This window comes from Solea senegalensis, linkage group LG3, assembly GCF_019176455.1.
Source record: "Solea senegalensis isolate Sse05_10M linkage group LG3, IFAPA_SoseM_1, whole genome shotgun sequence".
NCBI classification, from domain to species: Eukaryota; Metazoa; Chordata; class Actinopteri; order Pleuronectiformes; family Soleidae; genus Solea; species Solea senegalensis.
In genome coordinates this window covers 12,542,734-12,560,045 of record NC_058023.1, presented here as the reverse complement: position 1 = coordinate 12,560,045, position 17,312 = coordinate 12,542,734, and the positions used below count along the sequence as shown (strand labels likewise).

At 42.0% G+C, this 17,312-nt stretch overlaps 2 protein-coding genes across 4 annotated transcripts; both read left to right on the top strand.

The window, feature by feature from the left end:
* Positions 1–1,850: 1,850 nt before the first annotated feature.
* bcl6b (BCL6B transcription repressor) lies at positions 1,851–7,761 on the top strand. Of its 3 annotated transcripts, XM_044022702.1 has the most exons (13): positions 1,851–2,002; positions 2,105–2,852; positions 3,445–3,525; positions 3,615–3,823; positions 3,962–4,210; positions 4,300–4,419; positions 4,585–4,777; positions 4,880–5,091; positions 5,174–5,307; positions 5,438–5,584; positions 5,690–5,820; positions 6,698–6,835; positions 6,941–7,761. In XM_044022702.1, the coding sequence occupies exons 4-13, from the start codon at positions 3,624–3,626 to the stop codon at positions 7,079–7,081; spliced, it is 1,665 nt and encodes a 554-aa protein (XP_043878637.1). In that variant the 5' UTR covers positions 1,851–2,002; positions 2,105–2,852; positions 3,445–3,525; positions 3,615–3,623; the 3' UTR covers positions 7,082–7,761. The 3 variants fall into 3 exon arrangements, with proteins under 3 accessions (XP_043878637.1, XP_043878635.1, XP_043878638.1); XM_044022700.1 differs by having other exon boundaries at positions 1,851–2,852; XM_044022703.1 differs by having other exon boundaries at positions 1,855–2,852; positions 5,174–5,280.
* A 3,031-nt stretch (positions 7,762–10,792) lies between these two features.
* Positions 10,793–17,304, top strand: slc16a13 (solute carrier family 16 member 13). Its single transcript, XM_044021216.1, has 6 exons — positions 10,793–10,907; positions 12,157–12,387; positions 12,740–12,883; positions 13,482–13,738; positions 14,138–14,669; positions 15,343–17,304. Exons 2-6 carry the CDS (start codon positions 12,159–12,161, stop codon positions 15,567–15,569), a joined length of 1,389 nt encoding a protein of 462 aa, XP_043877151.1. The 5' UTR covers positions 10,793–10,907; positions 12,157–12,158; the 3' UTR covers positions 15,570–17,304.
* The last annotated feature ends 8 nt before the right edge of the window (positions 17,305–17,312 follow it).

Below are 17,312 nucleotides of genomic sequence, written 5' to 3'. Positions count from 1 at the left end.
CTGTTATTGTTGCAGGAGCCATCAACACTCTGGCACCAACGGGAGGATTTGAAGCCAAAGCATGGCTTCAGTCCACACATTATCACAGAAACAATAAAGTTCTGTCCAGGCAACCAGGAAGCCACAAAAGCAGGGGAATCCCAGTCTTTGTTCTCTTTCACAGGGAGTGACAGTATCATGATCGTTTAATTTCTTCATGAAATTTCACTAAATTGACTATTCTCATGACTGCATGTTAACTGGAGCATTCAGAGTTGTTGTTGTCTTTGTTTTTTTAAATCACAAACAGTGCTAGTGGATCATTGATGGTCACCGACCGATGAGTTGAGATGCAGGAAGTCACCACGAGCATTGCCCAGCTTTGCCAACGGAATATACTCAATGGTTTCCGTCCATTTGTGAACCTGTTTGCTAATGTTCTCACTTTTCCTCAACCCACCCCCCACCCACCACCACCACCACCACCATCCGTCCGTACCTCTCACAATGCCTGGAAGTAGCCGAGACCTACATCTCCCTCTCTGTTTTCTTAATTGTTGTTTTCCTTTATGATTTTTTTTTCTTTCAACAAAGCACACAATTGATCTGAGCTCCATCCAAACAAATAAAGGCAGAAAGACACGTATGCAACTCCACACCTCATGCAAACAGTTCCAATTCACATTTACGAAGGATTTATGCAGAAATACAGTTGATTTTTATGTTTGTTTCATGCTGGACTCGTCCTTCTTACAATTCCCCTTCAGGCAAGTGTAACTGGTTCATACTTGACACAAACCAGTGTTTGGTTTAAATTTAAACACCTCATGCATGAGTGTCTTTCACTTTACTGTTTTCTACCAAACATGTTACACCTACATACAAATGATTATTTTCGGTTATTTTTTCAAGTTTACTAAATTGTTTTACATTGTAGGAAGAAAATGATTCATACTAAAATACAGTCATTTACTATGACCTTTATGTAATGTTTCACTAATTTGATTTAAAAAAAAAAAAAGTGCATCTATGAAGCCTATTTTTTACTAAACCACACCTGCAGGCAGGTATAACATGTTCGTACAGTACCTGCCGACAAACCAATATTTGCTTTAACGTTTAACACCCAAAGCATGAATAGTGAAGAGCTTCCTAGCCTACTTTACTCCTAATACTTGGACGAATAATGTATTTTTTTAAAGTAATTTTTCAGGTTTACTAAAAAGTGTTTACTAAGAAATTATTAAAAAAAAGTCAATCCAATGATTCATGATTCATGATTCATGATGATCATTGGATTGACTTTTTTTAACAATTAAAAGAAGATCTGTGAGTTTTCAGTTTCTAAAATGGAAACATTTTTGGTTACACCATATAACAAAAAATACATTAAAACTGGTTAATTCGGGTTTCACAAAATGAGATATTTGAGAACATCAGCTGCAGCCCTAGTTGAAGCTCAAACTCAAATAAACACCATACACTGCCCATTTGCCTTTCACTCGTCAGTAACTGCATACCCACAGTATTCATTGACAAAACTCCTCTCTGCATTAATCAAAGTTTCACTTTTTGACCAGCTTATTGTCCATGTATTTGCTTAATCTACTGTAAAATATCCGCCCCTTCTTCCTCAAGGTCTCCCTCTGTGTAACACTTTGATGTGAGGGAAACACAGAGTTCACAGTTCACTTCTGCGGTGCCTCAGTCAACTCTCCTGCTTCTTTGTGAACCCAAGGCTGCTCTCGGGATGAGGTAAGTTTCCACTTGTTGTTTTTTGTGTTATTTGTGACCTCTAAACCTTCGTACCCTCGCTTCCCCCATCTCCATTTCTCCTCCCTTGTCTTCTGCTGGCTTTATTGTTGACGGATGTCCTGCGCAGGCGTTTTCATTCATGTCTCTGAGCAGCTTTGCAGGATGCTTTACTGAAGTGTGTGCATGTGTGCGTGGTCAGTGCTGGTGGAAGGGCAGTTCCTGTAGTTATCGGTCGGCTGCAGCTCTCTCAGTTCGGGTGGGGCAAAAGGTTGTTTTTCAGCACCAAAAGAAGGTGTCTCCCATTGAAAATGATCAATTCTGTTCCGCTTCCTTCCTCTTCATCCTCATAACACAACGCCTCTGCTCTCAGGCAGCAAGCCAGAAGCTTCCGGACACTGTTGTGGAGCCCTTATTAGTCCCCATATACCTGAACTATTCAACTCAGCAATGACACAGTAATGATATCCTTGCATATGGAACAAATTCTTGAGAGCACATGCACCAACAGTATCTGTGAAACTTGTTATTATAATCGATAAAAGACCTCGATTAGAACACATCTAAATGATGAAAACAAAGCTTGTTTATCTGACAATTAACTGGTCTTTCAGTTTCCTCTTAGACAGTTTCCTCTGTCCTGGAGAGGGGTGAAGGGTCGGAAAGCGTTGGTGGGGGAAGCCTGAAGTTCCAACCCCTGGATGGCGAGGCACGTAGCGCATCTCCCCAAGGGTCCTCATATATATTTTTTCACCGTGGCACACAAACACACAATGCTTTCCTGCCATTACTTTGCTCAACGCTATGGGGGTTTAGAAAAACTAATAGCCCACTAAAAATACTTGAAGCCCGGGGCCTGGGCCGGGGCTTTTCCTGCGCTGCTTCCAGTGTTCGCGTGGGCTATTGAGGAAGGAGGAAACGAGCAGCTCTGGCTGTGTGGGGGCTTCCTGCACGACCTTATAAAGAGTTCCCTCCCTTCAGCCTCCCCGCACATTGTTGACCAGAGCCGGTGGAGATTGTGGGTGAGCCCCTGCTCCACATCTTTGATCGGAGACTGAACGCTAAGCTGAGAGGTTTGACGTCGCGGTGGTGGACGTCAATTCTCGTCCCTGCTGGTCGGGGTGAGTTTGAGAAATCTTTGCAGTTACATTTTTTACAATTTGTCTGTGTAATAACTACATGTCTTACTTGATTTGGTTTTAAGATACTAGTTTGAAAAAGTCACACATCTTAGTATGTTTGAATTCAAAACTGTAGTGCGCAACTTTTTAAACCGTTCCATTCAAACAATTGAGTTTGAGTCGAATGAGTTTGCGTAATGATAATTAAGCTCGCCAAGACTCTTTCTGTGTTTCTCAAATTTGAGCTAGTAAAGCGAGATGACTGCAAACATGTTACTAAACTTCATGTCCCCACCTGCCCCTGTGCTGCCACTTTGCACACGCAAACACTCAGTCAGGTCTAATAGTATTGCTTGGCACAGCATACAAATAATGTTATGTTGTCTCCGTTCATAAAGACCAAACAGAGGTAGAATCAACAACAAACCTTATGCACTGCAGCTTTAAATTTATTTGCATTTTCTTTTGTTTTTTTCACATGTAATGTCTTGATGAACTCTCTGCAGCGACTGATTTTTTTGCACTTTGCTTTGATGTGTAAAAGTGTTTCTACTTGTATTAAGAAGAAACTGTGTCATTTTTCCTCATGCAGGTACGAGTAGGGAGCTGGTCTCACCTAACAGATGTGTCTGGAACACTCCAGTCTATTTATTTAAATCATTTACACACACAGGTAGGTTATTAATGTGGACCTTTTCATGCATCCGGATTAATTCTGATCATGCAACTTTGTAATCCCTGTTGTTTTATTCTGTAACACAGACAAGCACGATGGAAGCACTTGGAGGTTACAGGATGGAAAGAGAGCAGGAGCTGAGAGCTGAGGGATATGTGAAGGAGTTCACACGCCACTCCAACGATGTGCTGCTCAACCTGAATGAACTCCGGCACCGCAACATCCTGACTGACACCACCCTGGTCGTTGGGAAGGTGCACTTACGGGCTCACTGTGCTGTGCTCGTGGCCTGCAGGTCAGTGCCATGGCATCACAAAAAAATCTTCTCCTTTCGTTGCTTTTTTCTGACTTGTAGTGTGCGTCTTCTCCTCATTCACCCAGATTAACATGTCGCTAAATCCAAATTTTGCTTTTCTTTCCCCGTCTCTCCCAGTGGGTTCTTCTACTCGCTGTATTCCCGCCATGTGACACTTCAGGGGCCTGGTGGCAGTGGGGAGCAGCTCATGATTGTGACTCTTCCCAACACCTTGGACCCATCCAGCGTCTCCCTGCTCCTCGACTTCATGTACACCTCCCGTCTCCCTCTGACAACAAGCATTGTCCCGGGTGTGCTCGCTGCTGCAGCCTACCTGCAGATGGACCACGTGGCTGAAACCTGCAAGGATTTCATGCGCCTGCACTGGTGAGAAAGCCAGAAATTGATTTATTTTATTGTTTTAGCTGATATTAATGTTTTTCATTTGAGTAATTGAAGGGTTTTCTCATTTTCAGCAGGGAGAATATAAGTGCAAGACACCTACGATTGGAGCTGGACTCCAGAGTGTCTGTAGCCTCTGTAGCCCCGAAGTTAGGGGACCTGCCTCATTCAGGACCAGTGGCAGGGGCAACAAGGTGAGAGAAAACACTTCATTGAGATGGATGTCTACTGATCAATAGATAAGTTGGCAACTAGAATATAGGGGTGTATTTTGACTGCCATGAGTGTGTTTGGGCTTATGTGCCTTTGTCTGTTGACACTTTTGGCTCATTACAGCACTTCCTTTGTTTCTCCTGCAGGTTCCCTGAGGAGGGTGGGGGCTCTCTCAAGCGAGGGGCTTTCCCGTCCTGCCAGCCCAGGACAAAGGAACCAAGAGGAGAGTCAGAATCACTCCGCATATCCACCCCCATCCCATCTCCTGACAGCCCAGCCCGCTCCAGCTGCCAACCCAGCTCTCCAGCCGAGTCCAACACCTGTAACAAAAACCTTGTGGTCAGTCTGGAGAAAACATGCTCAACTGTAACACCTAAGAATGTAAATGTCTCCTGAAAGTTTTGTTTCACTGAGAAAAATAAGTAATGTTTGATCCTCCAGAGTGACACCAAAGCCACACCAGACCCAAAGGTCTGCAACTGGAAGAAATACAAGTACATTGTCCTCAACCCTCTGTGTGCTGCAAACACAGTGAAGGAGGAGGACATGGACGAAGCCCAAAGTCAAGCATCACCCATCACGGATATGGCCGGCTTGACACCCAAAGCCCCAGCAGAGGCGTGGTCTGGAGAAGTGCCTGGTCAGATTGATAGGTAGGAATCATGGAATTATGAGAATTATGAGAGGAGACATAAAAAACACGATATGTGTAACATATGAATCTCTCTCCATCAGACAGGGGCAGGCCTCCTGCTACGAGGGTTCTGGCCGAGCCCCTCCCCTCGGGCCACCCCCCTCTCTGGACCCCCCAAAAGTGGCACCCACTCACAAGGACGGAAATGGTAAATGCCAAAAGACTTTTACAGAAAGTATAGAAATTAGAAGTTGAACAATGTTAGCCCAAAATATTTCAAATACAAACCTTCCAGCTGCAGAGTAACGCTCTACTGATATATTAAATACTGTATACTTATGCCTGTGTTTTGTTTGCCTCGACAGTTTCACCCTGCTCCATCTTCCCACAACTGGACCCAACTGATCCAGAAGCTGTCCACCACAATCAACATGCAATCAAGCGAGAGAACTACTATGTGCCCTACTGTTATTCCGGCAACATACAAGGAACCAAGACTGCTACCTGCTCAGGTGAGGAGACATGACAAACTCTCCTATTCTACGGTGCCATCTTTTCCATTTTGTTGTAGAAATTTGAAATCAGTATGTGACAGTGACAGAGGTTTGCTCTTATAGGTGACAAACCGTACCGCTGCAATGTGTGTGGTGCCCAGTTCAACCGCCCCGCCAACCTGAAGACTCACTCCCGCATTCACTCAGGAGAGAAACCGTACCGCTGTGACACATGTGGAGCGCGATTTGTTCAGGTGAGGTCGACCTCCGTGTGCAAACACACTTGCAGGTTGTTTCTAGAGAATTGATTCCCAGTGTCTGGGTTGTAGCCCCCTGCGGACCATGCTGATGCTGCATTAGCTTTGTAATGACGCTTCCAATAACATATGTATACTGAATTTAAGCTAAACTTGCAAAATCACACTAATAAGTACATCCAACTAAATCCAACAGTCTTACCCTTTTTAAGGCAATCAGTTTTTAGTAAAATGGACTTATGATTACTACACTTCAAATACATATGCAGAGGCCTGATTCAAAGTTAAAATGGTATTTTCTGTCCTTTGACAATAACAAAATAAACAATATATAATTTTTCAGAATTGAAAATGGACCAGTGGCACGGCTGTTCTAGAGCATATCTCTGAACCAGAATGTATCCGGTCATTATTTTAACTAAAAATCTGTAGCCGAATGAAAGACTGTTCTGCAAACCAAATTAAAAAAGAGACCGGTGAAATTAACGATTTTAGTCAGTTTGGTTGTTGGTTAAAGGTCCAGGTTCAGAGGTTCTATCAGTAGAAGTCGAATACACTACCGAAAAGTATCTTTGTATGTGAATAATCCATTTCAAAATAAATATTGTTTCATTTTTGTAACCTTCTTCAAACACACAAACCATGTTTTGTGTTTTGAAAGCGGAAGTTTAATGAGTAAATGAAGAAGTACAGCATCCATTCTGGTATGTGAGGGCCACTTTAGTTCCTTGATGAGCTTGGTAAAGGGAGGAGTGAGGTTTAGAGGTTTAAAATTCACTCTAATGTCCAATTAATGTCTATGAATGGGAAATGAAACCCTTATCTCATCTGAGGATGAAGCTTAACATATCTCATGTTTTCCTGTGTGTTACAGGTAGCCCACCTCAGGGCCCATGTCCTGATCCACACAGGTGAGAAGCCTTACCCCTGCCACACCTGTGGCACCCGCTTCCGCCATCTGCAGACTCTGAAGAGCCATCTACGCATCCACACTGGGGAGAAGCCTTACACTGTGAGTCGGAGCGCCCGCCTCCTCCACCAAACGTGGTTCGTCCCGTGTCCCTTTCCTGCCTCATCTCACCTTGTTGACTCTTTTTTTTTCTTTTTTCTTTTTCAGTGCGAGAAGTGTGACCTTCACTTCCGCCACAAGAGCCAGCTGCGTCTCCACCTGCGGCAGAAACACGGAGCTGTCACCAACACCAAGATCCGCTACAAGGTCCTGACTGAACCGTACCAGCCTTTACTGCAGGCCTGCTGAAGAGGACGGCCCGTCACTCATTAATCACGATGAGCAGAATAATATTTGAATTAGAGAATGTGAAACTTGGTTCAAGTTTCTTCTGCTTCAGTGAGGTTTGTCTATTCAAAAAATATATATTACAGGTTAACTTAGTGTCCTGGGTGGTTTTACTGAGATGGAAATGATGTTAAGAAAGGTGTTTTTGAGGGTTTGTGAAGGGAAAGAAAGAAGGAAATAAGACGTGAAAAGAAGGGATTAAACTGTCATGTGAAGAATTGTGTGTGAATTGTGTCTGAAAGAAAGCTGAAGCAGGTTTTATGGAGGAAGATATGAAGGTGGTGTGTTTTAAAGATAATTAAACCTGAACATGGGTTTTAAGTGCGGAGAAACACTGAAGTTGTGTTAAGAGGAAACTTTGACATGTATTTATCTTTACCTTGAGGCCTGGGGCCCGTGTGTATGCAGTGATATGTTTCACTTTTTATGGTCCAAGCAGGCAAAGGACGTAGCTGTCTTGTAGTGAATAGAGCGTAATTAGATGATGATGTGTTGTTTTCTGAAATGAGGAAACGGAAAGGGACAAGTGTAAGCAACTGGATAATTAATAATAATGTTGATTTTGTATTTGTATGGGGTAATTTGCTGGACAAAGTTGGTTTTTGTACAAGATAAATTAAATCATTTTTATACCAATTGGACATGTTGGTGTCTGGTGTTTCCTTCATTTATCATAGTATGACGTAACGTGAGGTTGTATGGAAGAAACAAAAAAAAAGTGAATGAAAAGAAAGAAAGAAAGAAAATAGATAGGGAATATTTTCAAGCTCTCGCTCCAAATGAACTTCTCTCTGCTACACTTCCCTCTCCTCCCTGAACTTCCTTCCTCTCATTAACTCACTCTTTCTACTCATGAATCACGCTGAGTACCCCGCCAATTTCTCCATTTTTTATTTTTTTTTTTGTTGCTGCTTGTGTGGAAACAATGAGGCAGAAGGCACCTGTTTCCTCTGGCGTCCACATACTTGGTACACACACTACCAGCCGGCGACACGTGTTGTGTTGTGGTGCGGGTGCTTCCTGGAGGTGATGGGGGTGATGGTGGAGGGAGAGAGGCGGCAGACTCCTGCTGAACTCTCCCACCCTCTGTCATCCCAACTTCCCACTCCCCGATGAGTTGTGGCTCATTGTCCACACTCGGCAGACAAACTGGCCGTTTGACGGGACTTTCCAACTTTCGTCGCCCATCCTTCGCTAAAAAACAGAGAGAAAGGAAGCTGTAGTAAATTGAGGCCAACCATGCTTGTACCCATAAGGGGTCGTCCCTAAAATCACTTCACACCCAAATAAATCCATTCAAAATTAAGTTAGTCTTCATATGACGCTGTCTTCATATGAATTATTAAGTTTAGTTGAAATGAACCAAATTAATTTACAGTTTAACTTCAGTTACCAATTGAAGTAATCATTTTAAGTTTCTCATCCTTTTTCTATTTGTGTGCAGAAAAATCAGAGAAATGAAACCCAACAGTTCAAAAATGAAGAAGCGCTAGGCATCAGTGGAGAGAGAAAAAAGCAAAAACTCCCCTTTATCAGGACAAAATCTCTGACAGAACCAGACTCAGAGATGTGCAGCATCTGCCTCGACCAGTTGGGGTGAAGGAAAATGGGGGACAGAGGAGAAGTGGTGAACAGAAAGGGAGGTGAGGTAGAGACAGAAGAGACAGTATCAAGTTACAGGGACAGTTCTGAATCAGTTATGACATGTTTATAGCACAACAATGTCATTTATACATGCAGTGGCATAGATTGTTGAAAAGATATGATACTGATCATACTAATAATAATGATAATAATAACTGGATCTGGATCCTGCAGCCTGCAAGATGAGGACAGAGAGGAAAGGCACACACTTGGGAGTGAAAGAATAAGGTTAATGCCATGTAATGCTGCCATATCCATACCCTGAGTGTGAGAAAGTGAGTGTGAGGAAGTGAGTGTGAGATGGTCCAGGTTTCCCTGAGTCAGCCCTAATGATACACTTCCTTAAAAAGAGAGGTTTTAAGTCTAACTTTAAATACAGAGAGGGTGTCGGCCTCCCAAACCAGCACTAGGAGCTGGTTCCACAGGAGAGGAGCCTGGTAACTGAAGGCTCTGCCTCCCATTCTGCTCTTACAGACTCTGGGAACCACAAGTAAGTCTGCATTTTGGGACTGAGAAACAGGTTCTGGTATGATGTGGCCTGAAACACAGCAGTGGATGTCAACATGTCATCTATGTTTGTCATAGCCCTGTAGTGGTGATGTGTCTGTACTCTTTACTTTACGAAACGGTTCCTGGCACAAATGTTGTGAGGAACCTATTGTTATGCATCAGATCATTATTATTATGATTAGAATTATAATATTTGTTCCTGTTGTTCTTGTTTTTCATGTTATGACGCAAGCGTGTGACAGGGTGTAACAACAACAACTCACAGACTACCTTAACATTGCAGATGAAAAATGCTCAAGATGTTTTCACCATTACTTCTTTAATGGACTTAAGGGAGGGGGGTAAATGCAGTGTTCTTAAATTATGGTACACTGAGGTAAGATAAGATAAGATAAGATAAGACAAGATAGAAAAGATATAAGACAAGATAAGACTAAATAAGACTACGTAAAACGAGATAAGACAACATTTTTGTTGTTCTTATTGAATGCAAAAGGGAGAATGTGCAAAATAATCACTGCAGGGAAGCTATATTGACTTAGTAATATAGTGAGAATATCTAAAATTGTCATTATAATTATTTGATATTAGAATCAGGTATATTGTCAGGTATTGTAGGTTTTGGTAATCAATTGATTAACTTTTTGAGTGAAGCATACTATCATAGTAAAAACAAAAATAAGGCAAAACTGAAAGCAAAGTGAGGTCAAATCTATACAATAAAATTGAAAAAGATCAGACGAGTGCACTGTATAAAGACTAATAATTGATGGTTTAAGAGTCAAGAGATTCAAGATTCGGGTCTCACTTTATATTAAGGTGCTTACTAACATGCATAAGGTGCTTAATAATTACTAATAAAGGGCTAGTATGCTACTTATATGCATGTTAGTAAGCACCTAGTTAATGGTGAATATGTGTTCCTTAATATAAAGTGAAATTGCTTGTGCTTAAATAAAAGAGAGTGTGTACAAAATAGAACAAGATATATAATGATATATATAAACATAGGATAGTCAATTATAAGTAATATGAAACTAGCTGGTGCAGCTGTGTCCAGGGGAGCTTGTGACGTCACTGGCTGAGACGTTTTCTCCACAGTGAATTTAGTGCGCGTGCGTGTGTGTGTGCGTCACTTCGGACAGATAATACTGACACACCGAGTCGAGGCAGAGGGGTGAGTGAGTGAGTGAGTGGGTGGGTGACTGAGTGACTGAGTGAGTACTCCACGCACCGTGCTTAGTCACAGACGCGCGTTATTTTCTTTCCTTTTTTCCCCCGTAAATGTAGGTCACAGTCTCAGAGTGAAGTGTTTTGCTTCAGTCACGCGGGTGAAGCAGCTGTTAATATTTCATCATTCACGACCAAACTCACACCGCTACGGCAGCGTTCGCAATGATAAGTCTTTGTCATGTTGACTAGTATGAAATACACGAGCATACATGCTATATCTATTTTAGAAAAATATATATTATGTTCACATTTTGCGAAAATTGTGTTTTTGTTTCTACAGTGACGTCGTTTACTGTTCCCAGTGCGCGTTCTCGACCGTCCTTACCTGCTCATGACGACGTCCACTGTGAGTGAAGCCGAGTGAGCGCGCCCTGCACGAGCGTGTGTTCAAGTTTTAAAGGTATATATATATATATATATATGTACAATATATCAAGAAATCTTGGCTCAAATTTTTTTTTTGTTTTGATTCAGGCAAACTCTAAACATTACTCACTATATGAATCCAATTTATTTATTTATTTAACTCACTATATCATAAAATCCAGGCTGCAACCGATAAGGCATGGCAATATAGCAATACTTATTGCAATATTATATTCTTTAATCACATTTAAACCATATATATATGTTGTTTACAATGATTAATGCTATTTTGTTACTACATAATTCTGGAGATGCCACTTCATTATTTTTGATATGAATCTATGAATCTACAACACAGATTATTTTAACCTTCTGTGCTTTGACATTTAGTCAGTGTGTGCACACCAAACACTTGGAACCAGATGTATAGATTTGCAAAAACCTTGTAAATCATCAATACACTTAACTGGGTCATTTTAAACAGTTAGTGTATAAGTTGTACATCTGGGACAAAAGTCGTTTTAACTTATGATCCATTACTTGCAATAAATCGATTGTAGTGAATATCTATCTATCTATCCAGTTTATGTTTTTCACTTTACCATGTTCAGACAAAAACATTTATATTCCATCTGTATAAACAGTGTCTTTCCATGATTACAGGTAAAGTGATTTTAGTTTGAGCAATTTTAATGGGGTTTTGAGCAGATTTTTACATTTATTACAATACTATCTTGATACATAAACACATTATCCCATTGCTATTGTAAAAAATAATAATGAAACTTGAGTTTTTCACATTTCAATTGTGCAAATACAAAGACATCCTGCCAGGATATCCTGGCTGATGCATGGACACTGGTCAGAGTTCGCCTCTCACCTGCAGTATATACTATTTTACTGTTTAATTATGTCACTACTTTTATGTTTTTATTGATTTTATGTTTAATACCTTTTATGTTGCAGAGCCTCTAACTGTAAAGCTTGGTTGTTTTTAAATGTGGTCTAGAAACAAAGTTGACTTGTCTTGCTCTGAAATTACTCTTACTCACTCTTACAGGTCACAACCAGGGGGGATTTATTGTTTATTGGCCTGTGGGAAGTTAATGTTTATGGACATTGACAGCAGCAAACAGGATCTAAGATTAGCACTGCTGCTGACAACGTGCAAAGAGAGCTTTTACTTCCACTGGAACTTTCTTTTTCATTTGGTCTTCCCTTCTCACTCTGCTGTTACAGTTTAGTTTCACCTTCATTTTTGTTTTGTATGCTCTCTGTGTTAGACATGAACAACCATGGACCCAAAGCAAAGAGTCATAGCGGTGAAGCCGAGGGGCCGAATGGGGACTGGAGCTGGGTGCTGGTCGGTGCCCTGTTCATCAGCACGGGCCTTGTGTTCGGACTGATGCGAATCATGGGCATTTTCTTTGTGGAGTTTGTAAATTACTTTGAGGAGAGCTCTCAGTCCATTTCTTGGATCACTTCCATCAGCTTGGCAACACAGCAGTTTTTCAGTAAGTCCTCTGCATTGTGCCTCAGATGGTTATTTTAAGTATTGGATATATGACATAGTGAGTTCTCTCTATAATGAGTCACCATGCCGAGTCAAGCCGTGTTGTGGAAAAGCGGCATTAGGTTTGAGTGTGTGCTTCATTAAAGCTTCATCAAAGTGCTCAAACAGGCTCATGAAGAATATATAAGATGGAAAATGGGGTGAAATCAGTGGGAAACTTGCCTTATTATTTCATTGACAGTATCCATTTTCATCACTTTTAGTGAAGGCACATTTTTGTAATGCAAACACATGCTACAGCTAAAGATAACAAAAAACACAAAAGACTCATTGCAGCTGCATTTGTTTTGCAGGTCCTGTGGCTACAGCGCTGTGTAATGCTTATGAAACACGGGCGGTGGTGATGACAGGGGGCTTCCTCTCTGGACTCGGACTCATTGCTGCATCGCAGGCCACCTGCCTTGTTCACCTGTACCTCAGTATGGGTGTCATTACTGGTGATGCGACTCACAGTCTTACACAAATTACTCAGGGGGTGCTATATGTAAGAAACGTATTGTAGTAAGTCATTAAAATGACCATGATATGTCATCAGAGATTAAGGAAACATGTTTATTTCATAAACTGGCTTTCCTCTACACAATGAGCTGCAGCTATGGGTCGGAAAAGCCCCACTACCTCTCTCAAGATTGCCTCAACCCGAGATGAAATACTAGGGTCTGCAGTGGAGATGTGTTAAAATATAAACGTCTGAAAGTGGAGAGAGAGTTGAAGCCTCAGCCAAGTTTAGATAATGCTCTCTCATACACTGAATCAGTGGATATTTAAAGTATGTAGTGTGTGTTTACAGGCCGCTGTCGCCTTGTGGTCTCATCTCATCATGTGATATTTCTGAAAATTAACCTAAATGTTTCAGCTCACATTCTCTAATGTTTTGAAATGGGATTGTAGTAACAGTTTAAAACACCAAAGGTCACTGTTCCCTCTTCTTGTGGATTAGAAAATGACTCTTGTTTACTTTTAGATGCAAGTCAAGTTACTAGCAGATGAACAAACTGACCTCTCACAGCAAACCCTTCGTCCCCTCTCCTCCAGGCCTGGGCTGGGCGCTGGTCTTCACTCCGATGATGGCCACCGTTGTGGCTAACATCTCACAGCGTCGTGCTTTGGCGTTGGGACTGGGATTATCCAGCATTGGCATTTTCTCCTTCACTCTGTCCCCGCTCTTCCAGCTTCTGGTGGAGATGTACACATGGCGAGGGGCCCTGCTGATTATGGGGGGCCTCAGTCTCAACATAATGGTCTGCGGGGCGCTCATCCGTCCACAGTGGTGCTCCAAGGCTCTAAAAAAGGTGGGACGAAACAAATACACCGGATTCAGGTCATGATTCAGAAATGATTATACTTTGTGTAGTATGACGTGACAGCCAAACGATGCCATGTCCTCTCTCAGGGACGTGCACATGATTATAAAGGGGCAGGGGCTCAAAGTCAGAAAAGGGCAGAATGTGAAAGAAAAAACGTTCAGTTCTTAATAACACAAAGTGAACTACTTAGTTGTGTATCCTGTGTAGCTGTGAGTGTTATGTAACAAATTATTGACAACAGTTTATTCACATTATCATAATACTGAGGTTTTGAAGACATGCAATTCAGCGGCAATTCTAAAAAGCAATCTAACACTAGTTTTTTATAATTATTGTTATTAGATTTGGTTGAAGTGCTCATTTCCTTTTCCCATCCTTCCTCAGGTGGATTCAAAGCCCAGGTCTTCGTGTGCTACAGTGCTGAGACGGGTCTCCTCCTACCTGGAGTTGCCAGTGCTCTTAGAGAGGCCTTATCTCACCTACACAGCCACCATTACTATATTTAATGCCGGCTACTTTGTGCCATATGTCCACCTGGTGGCTCTCAGCCGAATGACCGGCTTCTCCGAGTACCAAGCTGCTTTTATCATGTCAGCCACGGGAGTGACGGACATTTTAGGTCGTGTGACGACAGGCTGGTTCTCCGACCTGGGATACTTTCGGACGATCCATTTGCTGAGCTTGTGGGTAGTGCTGGCAGGGTTGTTCATCATACTGCTGCCTGTGAGCTCCCTGACGGGTTCTTATGCTGCACTGATGGCCATCAGCCTCCTCTATGGGTTCTGCTCCGGGGCTTTGAGCTCTCTGGTCTTTGCTGTGATGCCTATGATTGTGGGCGTGGAGCGGGTGATGGGGGCCCTGGGGCTGCTGCAGCTCATCGAGAGCGGCGCGGGACTGCTGGGAGCACCTTTGTCAGGTAGGAGAGCAACGGAGGGACTGTGGAGTCACGTGATACCTTAGAAGAGATGAAGAGACATGGAGTTTTGAAAAAAGAAAAATGCACCCACGTGCATGTTATCTGAAGTGACCTGAACACAAGTTCATTTACTAAAGCTGAAAGTATTTAAACATGAATTGCAGTGATCGGGGTCAAGCTCAAAAACCATTGCACACAATTTCTCCAGAGGAATGTACAGTGTGTGTATGTGTGTGTGGGCATCTGGTTTTCTCCAGGAACTCCAGCATCCTCTCACAGTCTAAAATCATAAAGATCAGCATCAGGATAATGTGGCTCCCAGTATTGTATCTGAAAGTTTGTTTTTTTTTATCTCTGAATGTTTGCCCTGTGGCTCTGCCTGCCATTGTCACATTTGCTCCTCTAAGACAGTGTTTCTCAGTCCTGGTCCTCGGAAGTCACTGCCCTGCATATTTTAGATTCAACACACCTGATTTAAATGAATGCTTCGTCATCAGGTGTGTTGGAGCAGGGACGCGTCTAAAACATGCAGGGTGGTGGATTCCGAGGACCAGGATTGAGAAACACTGCTTTAAGACAAGTGGTAGAGGCTATTTTTGTTTAATGTGGCTTGTGTTTCAATCTGATGATGTGTTTTCTTTTCTCTTTTTTGCTCCTGTCTCCATGTTTAAAGGGTTGCTTAAGGACATGACGGGAAACTACACTGTCTCTTTCATTGTAGCAGGAAGTTTCCTCATTGTTGGAACTCTGATCATGACCACTCTTCCGCACTACTTCTCCCGCACAGATCCTCCACCGCCACACAGAGTTCCCCACGATGTCAAAGACAGGGGAGTGCATTTGGAGTTGGAGCACATCAATAATTCGCCGTCTGACACAAGTCCAAAAGGAGCACAATGATAAGACTGTCTAAGATTCAGGTTCAAAGGTTTACTTCACGCCACCTTCAGTTAGTCTACTGTTGCACAAATGGCCAAGTGGCTACATTTTTGCACACCTCCTCACAGATTCAAACCCAAAGAGAATATCACTGTGGAAACTGAAGAGTGGAAAGGAGCCAATGAGTTGCTCACTCTGTTACACATCCTAACCTCAGTTTAATGATCAGGCCAGGACCTCTGATCTAATGTGAGATGTCTTAGTTACAAAGCACTGATGTATAGCTGCTGCGCCCGCACAGGCTGTTTTCTTTTTGTAATTCTAATTTCGTTTACATGGACAGCAATATTCCTATATTAACCGCCTCAGAAAACACAGTGTCTTATGTTAAAGCCAAGAGGTAATCGATTTAGACATAAATAATCTTAATTATGAAGTTCAGGGGGACAAAGAGAACATGACGAATGCTACAAACTACAGACAATTATGAAAAAAACCAAACTCTAATGAAAGGAAAGCACAGCAGCCATTTTTACATGTTTTAGCACAGGTGTTACTGATGACGTTAACGATGACTCTGTTCACTTCACACAAGTCAGTGAAGCAGCATGCACACCCTGAAGACGAGGAAGCGAAATGGCACTCGGCCGTTATTAATTTGATTATTTACACCTGTGATTTTCCTCAAGGTGTGACTGCGACCTGTCAAAATGGCTGCTGAACAAAGGAGGTGAACTGTGTAGCCTGTTAGGAAGTCACCATTTTGACAGTTTGAGCCACGTAAGATTTTAAAGGTTTTACTTTCTCACCAAGTGAAGGCATTTATTTGACCAAATGATCACTGTTGTTTAACAAAGTTGTTTTGTTTTGTAAAAGGCCTGTTTTTCATTTAGTTTGGCTTTTTTTTTCCTGTTTAAATTTAATTTCACCTATGCTCAATCAATCACACTCATAAGCACACAGTTCAAGCCAGCATTGGATTTTATGGGCAACAGTTAGTTTTATATTTGCCAGGTTTCATTTCATTTCCAAGCTGTGGACCAAACAGTCCACACAACCACATCCTCACTCCTCCACACAACATTACAAACCAAATTAAATGACACAGAACACCAATACAGATAGCAATCACAGTCTTAGTCATCAAATTGCTGGTGTCCATGCGTTTAAAGAGTAAATAATGGGTCAATAATGAGGGCTTTACACTTCTTCGTGGGTTTAGAGACCGTAAATGTCTCTGTAATTGGCTGCACCACTTTGTGCTGCTGACCATTAACACTGATTTACTGTGAGCACGATAGCTCTGTTAGAGCTGCAGACCAACACACCAGCACTGTTTCTCTTCAGCAATTCTTTGTTTTTCTATGGGAAAAGAAAAAGACTGTGATTTCTTAAGTACATTTTGTGGGGGGGGGACAACAACCCATGAGGGTGCACGACTACTTTGAACTGTTGCATAACATAAACCAAGCCTGCCTTAATGAACCACAGATGACTGGCCACCAGAGCAAGACATGACCAGGTCACTGTGACCTGGTGGTTTTCTATAATCCTGATTTCAGTGTGCAAGAACTGTTTCACCCAACCATGAAATACACTTGGCCTTATGACTGCTACTCAACAGCGGAGCTTTCATTGAATAAGGGGGAAATGCTAATTGTACTCTGAAACATTTTCCTACTTATTCAGAAACAAGTTAAAGTGGGATATTTTGTAGTAAATTGTGATTAAAAAATTATGTATTGTTTCCATTTCACTTCACTC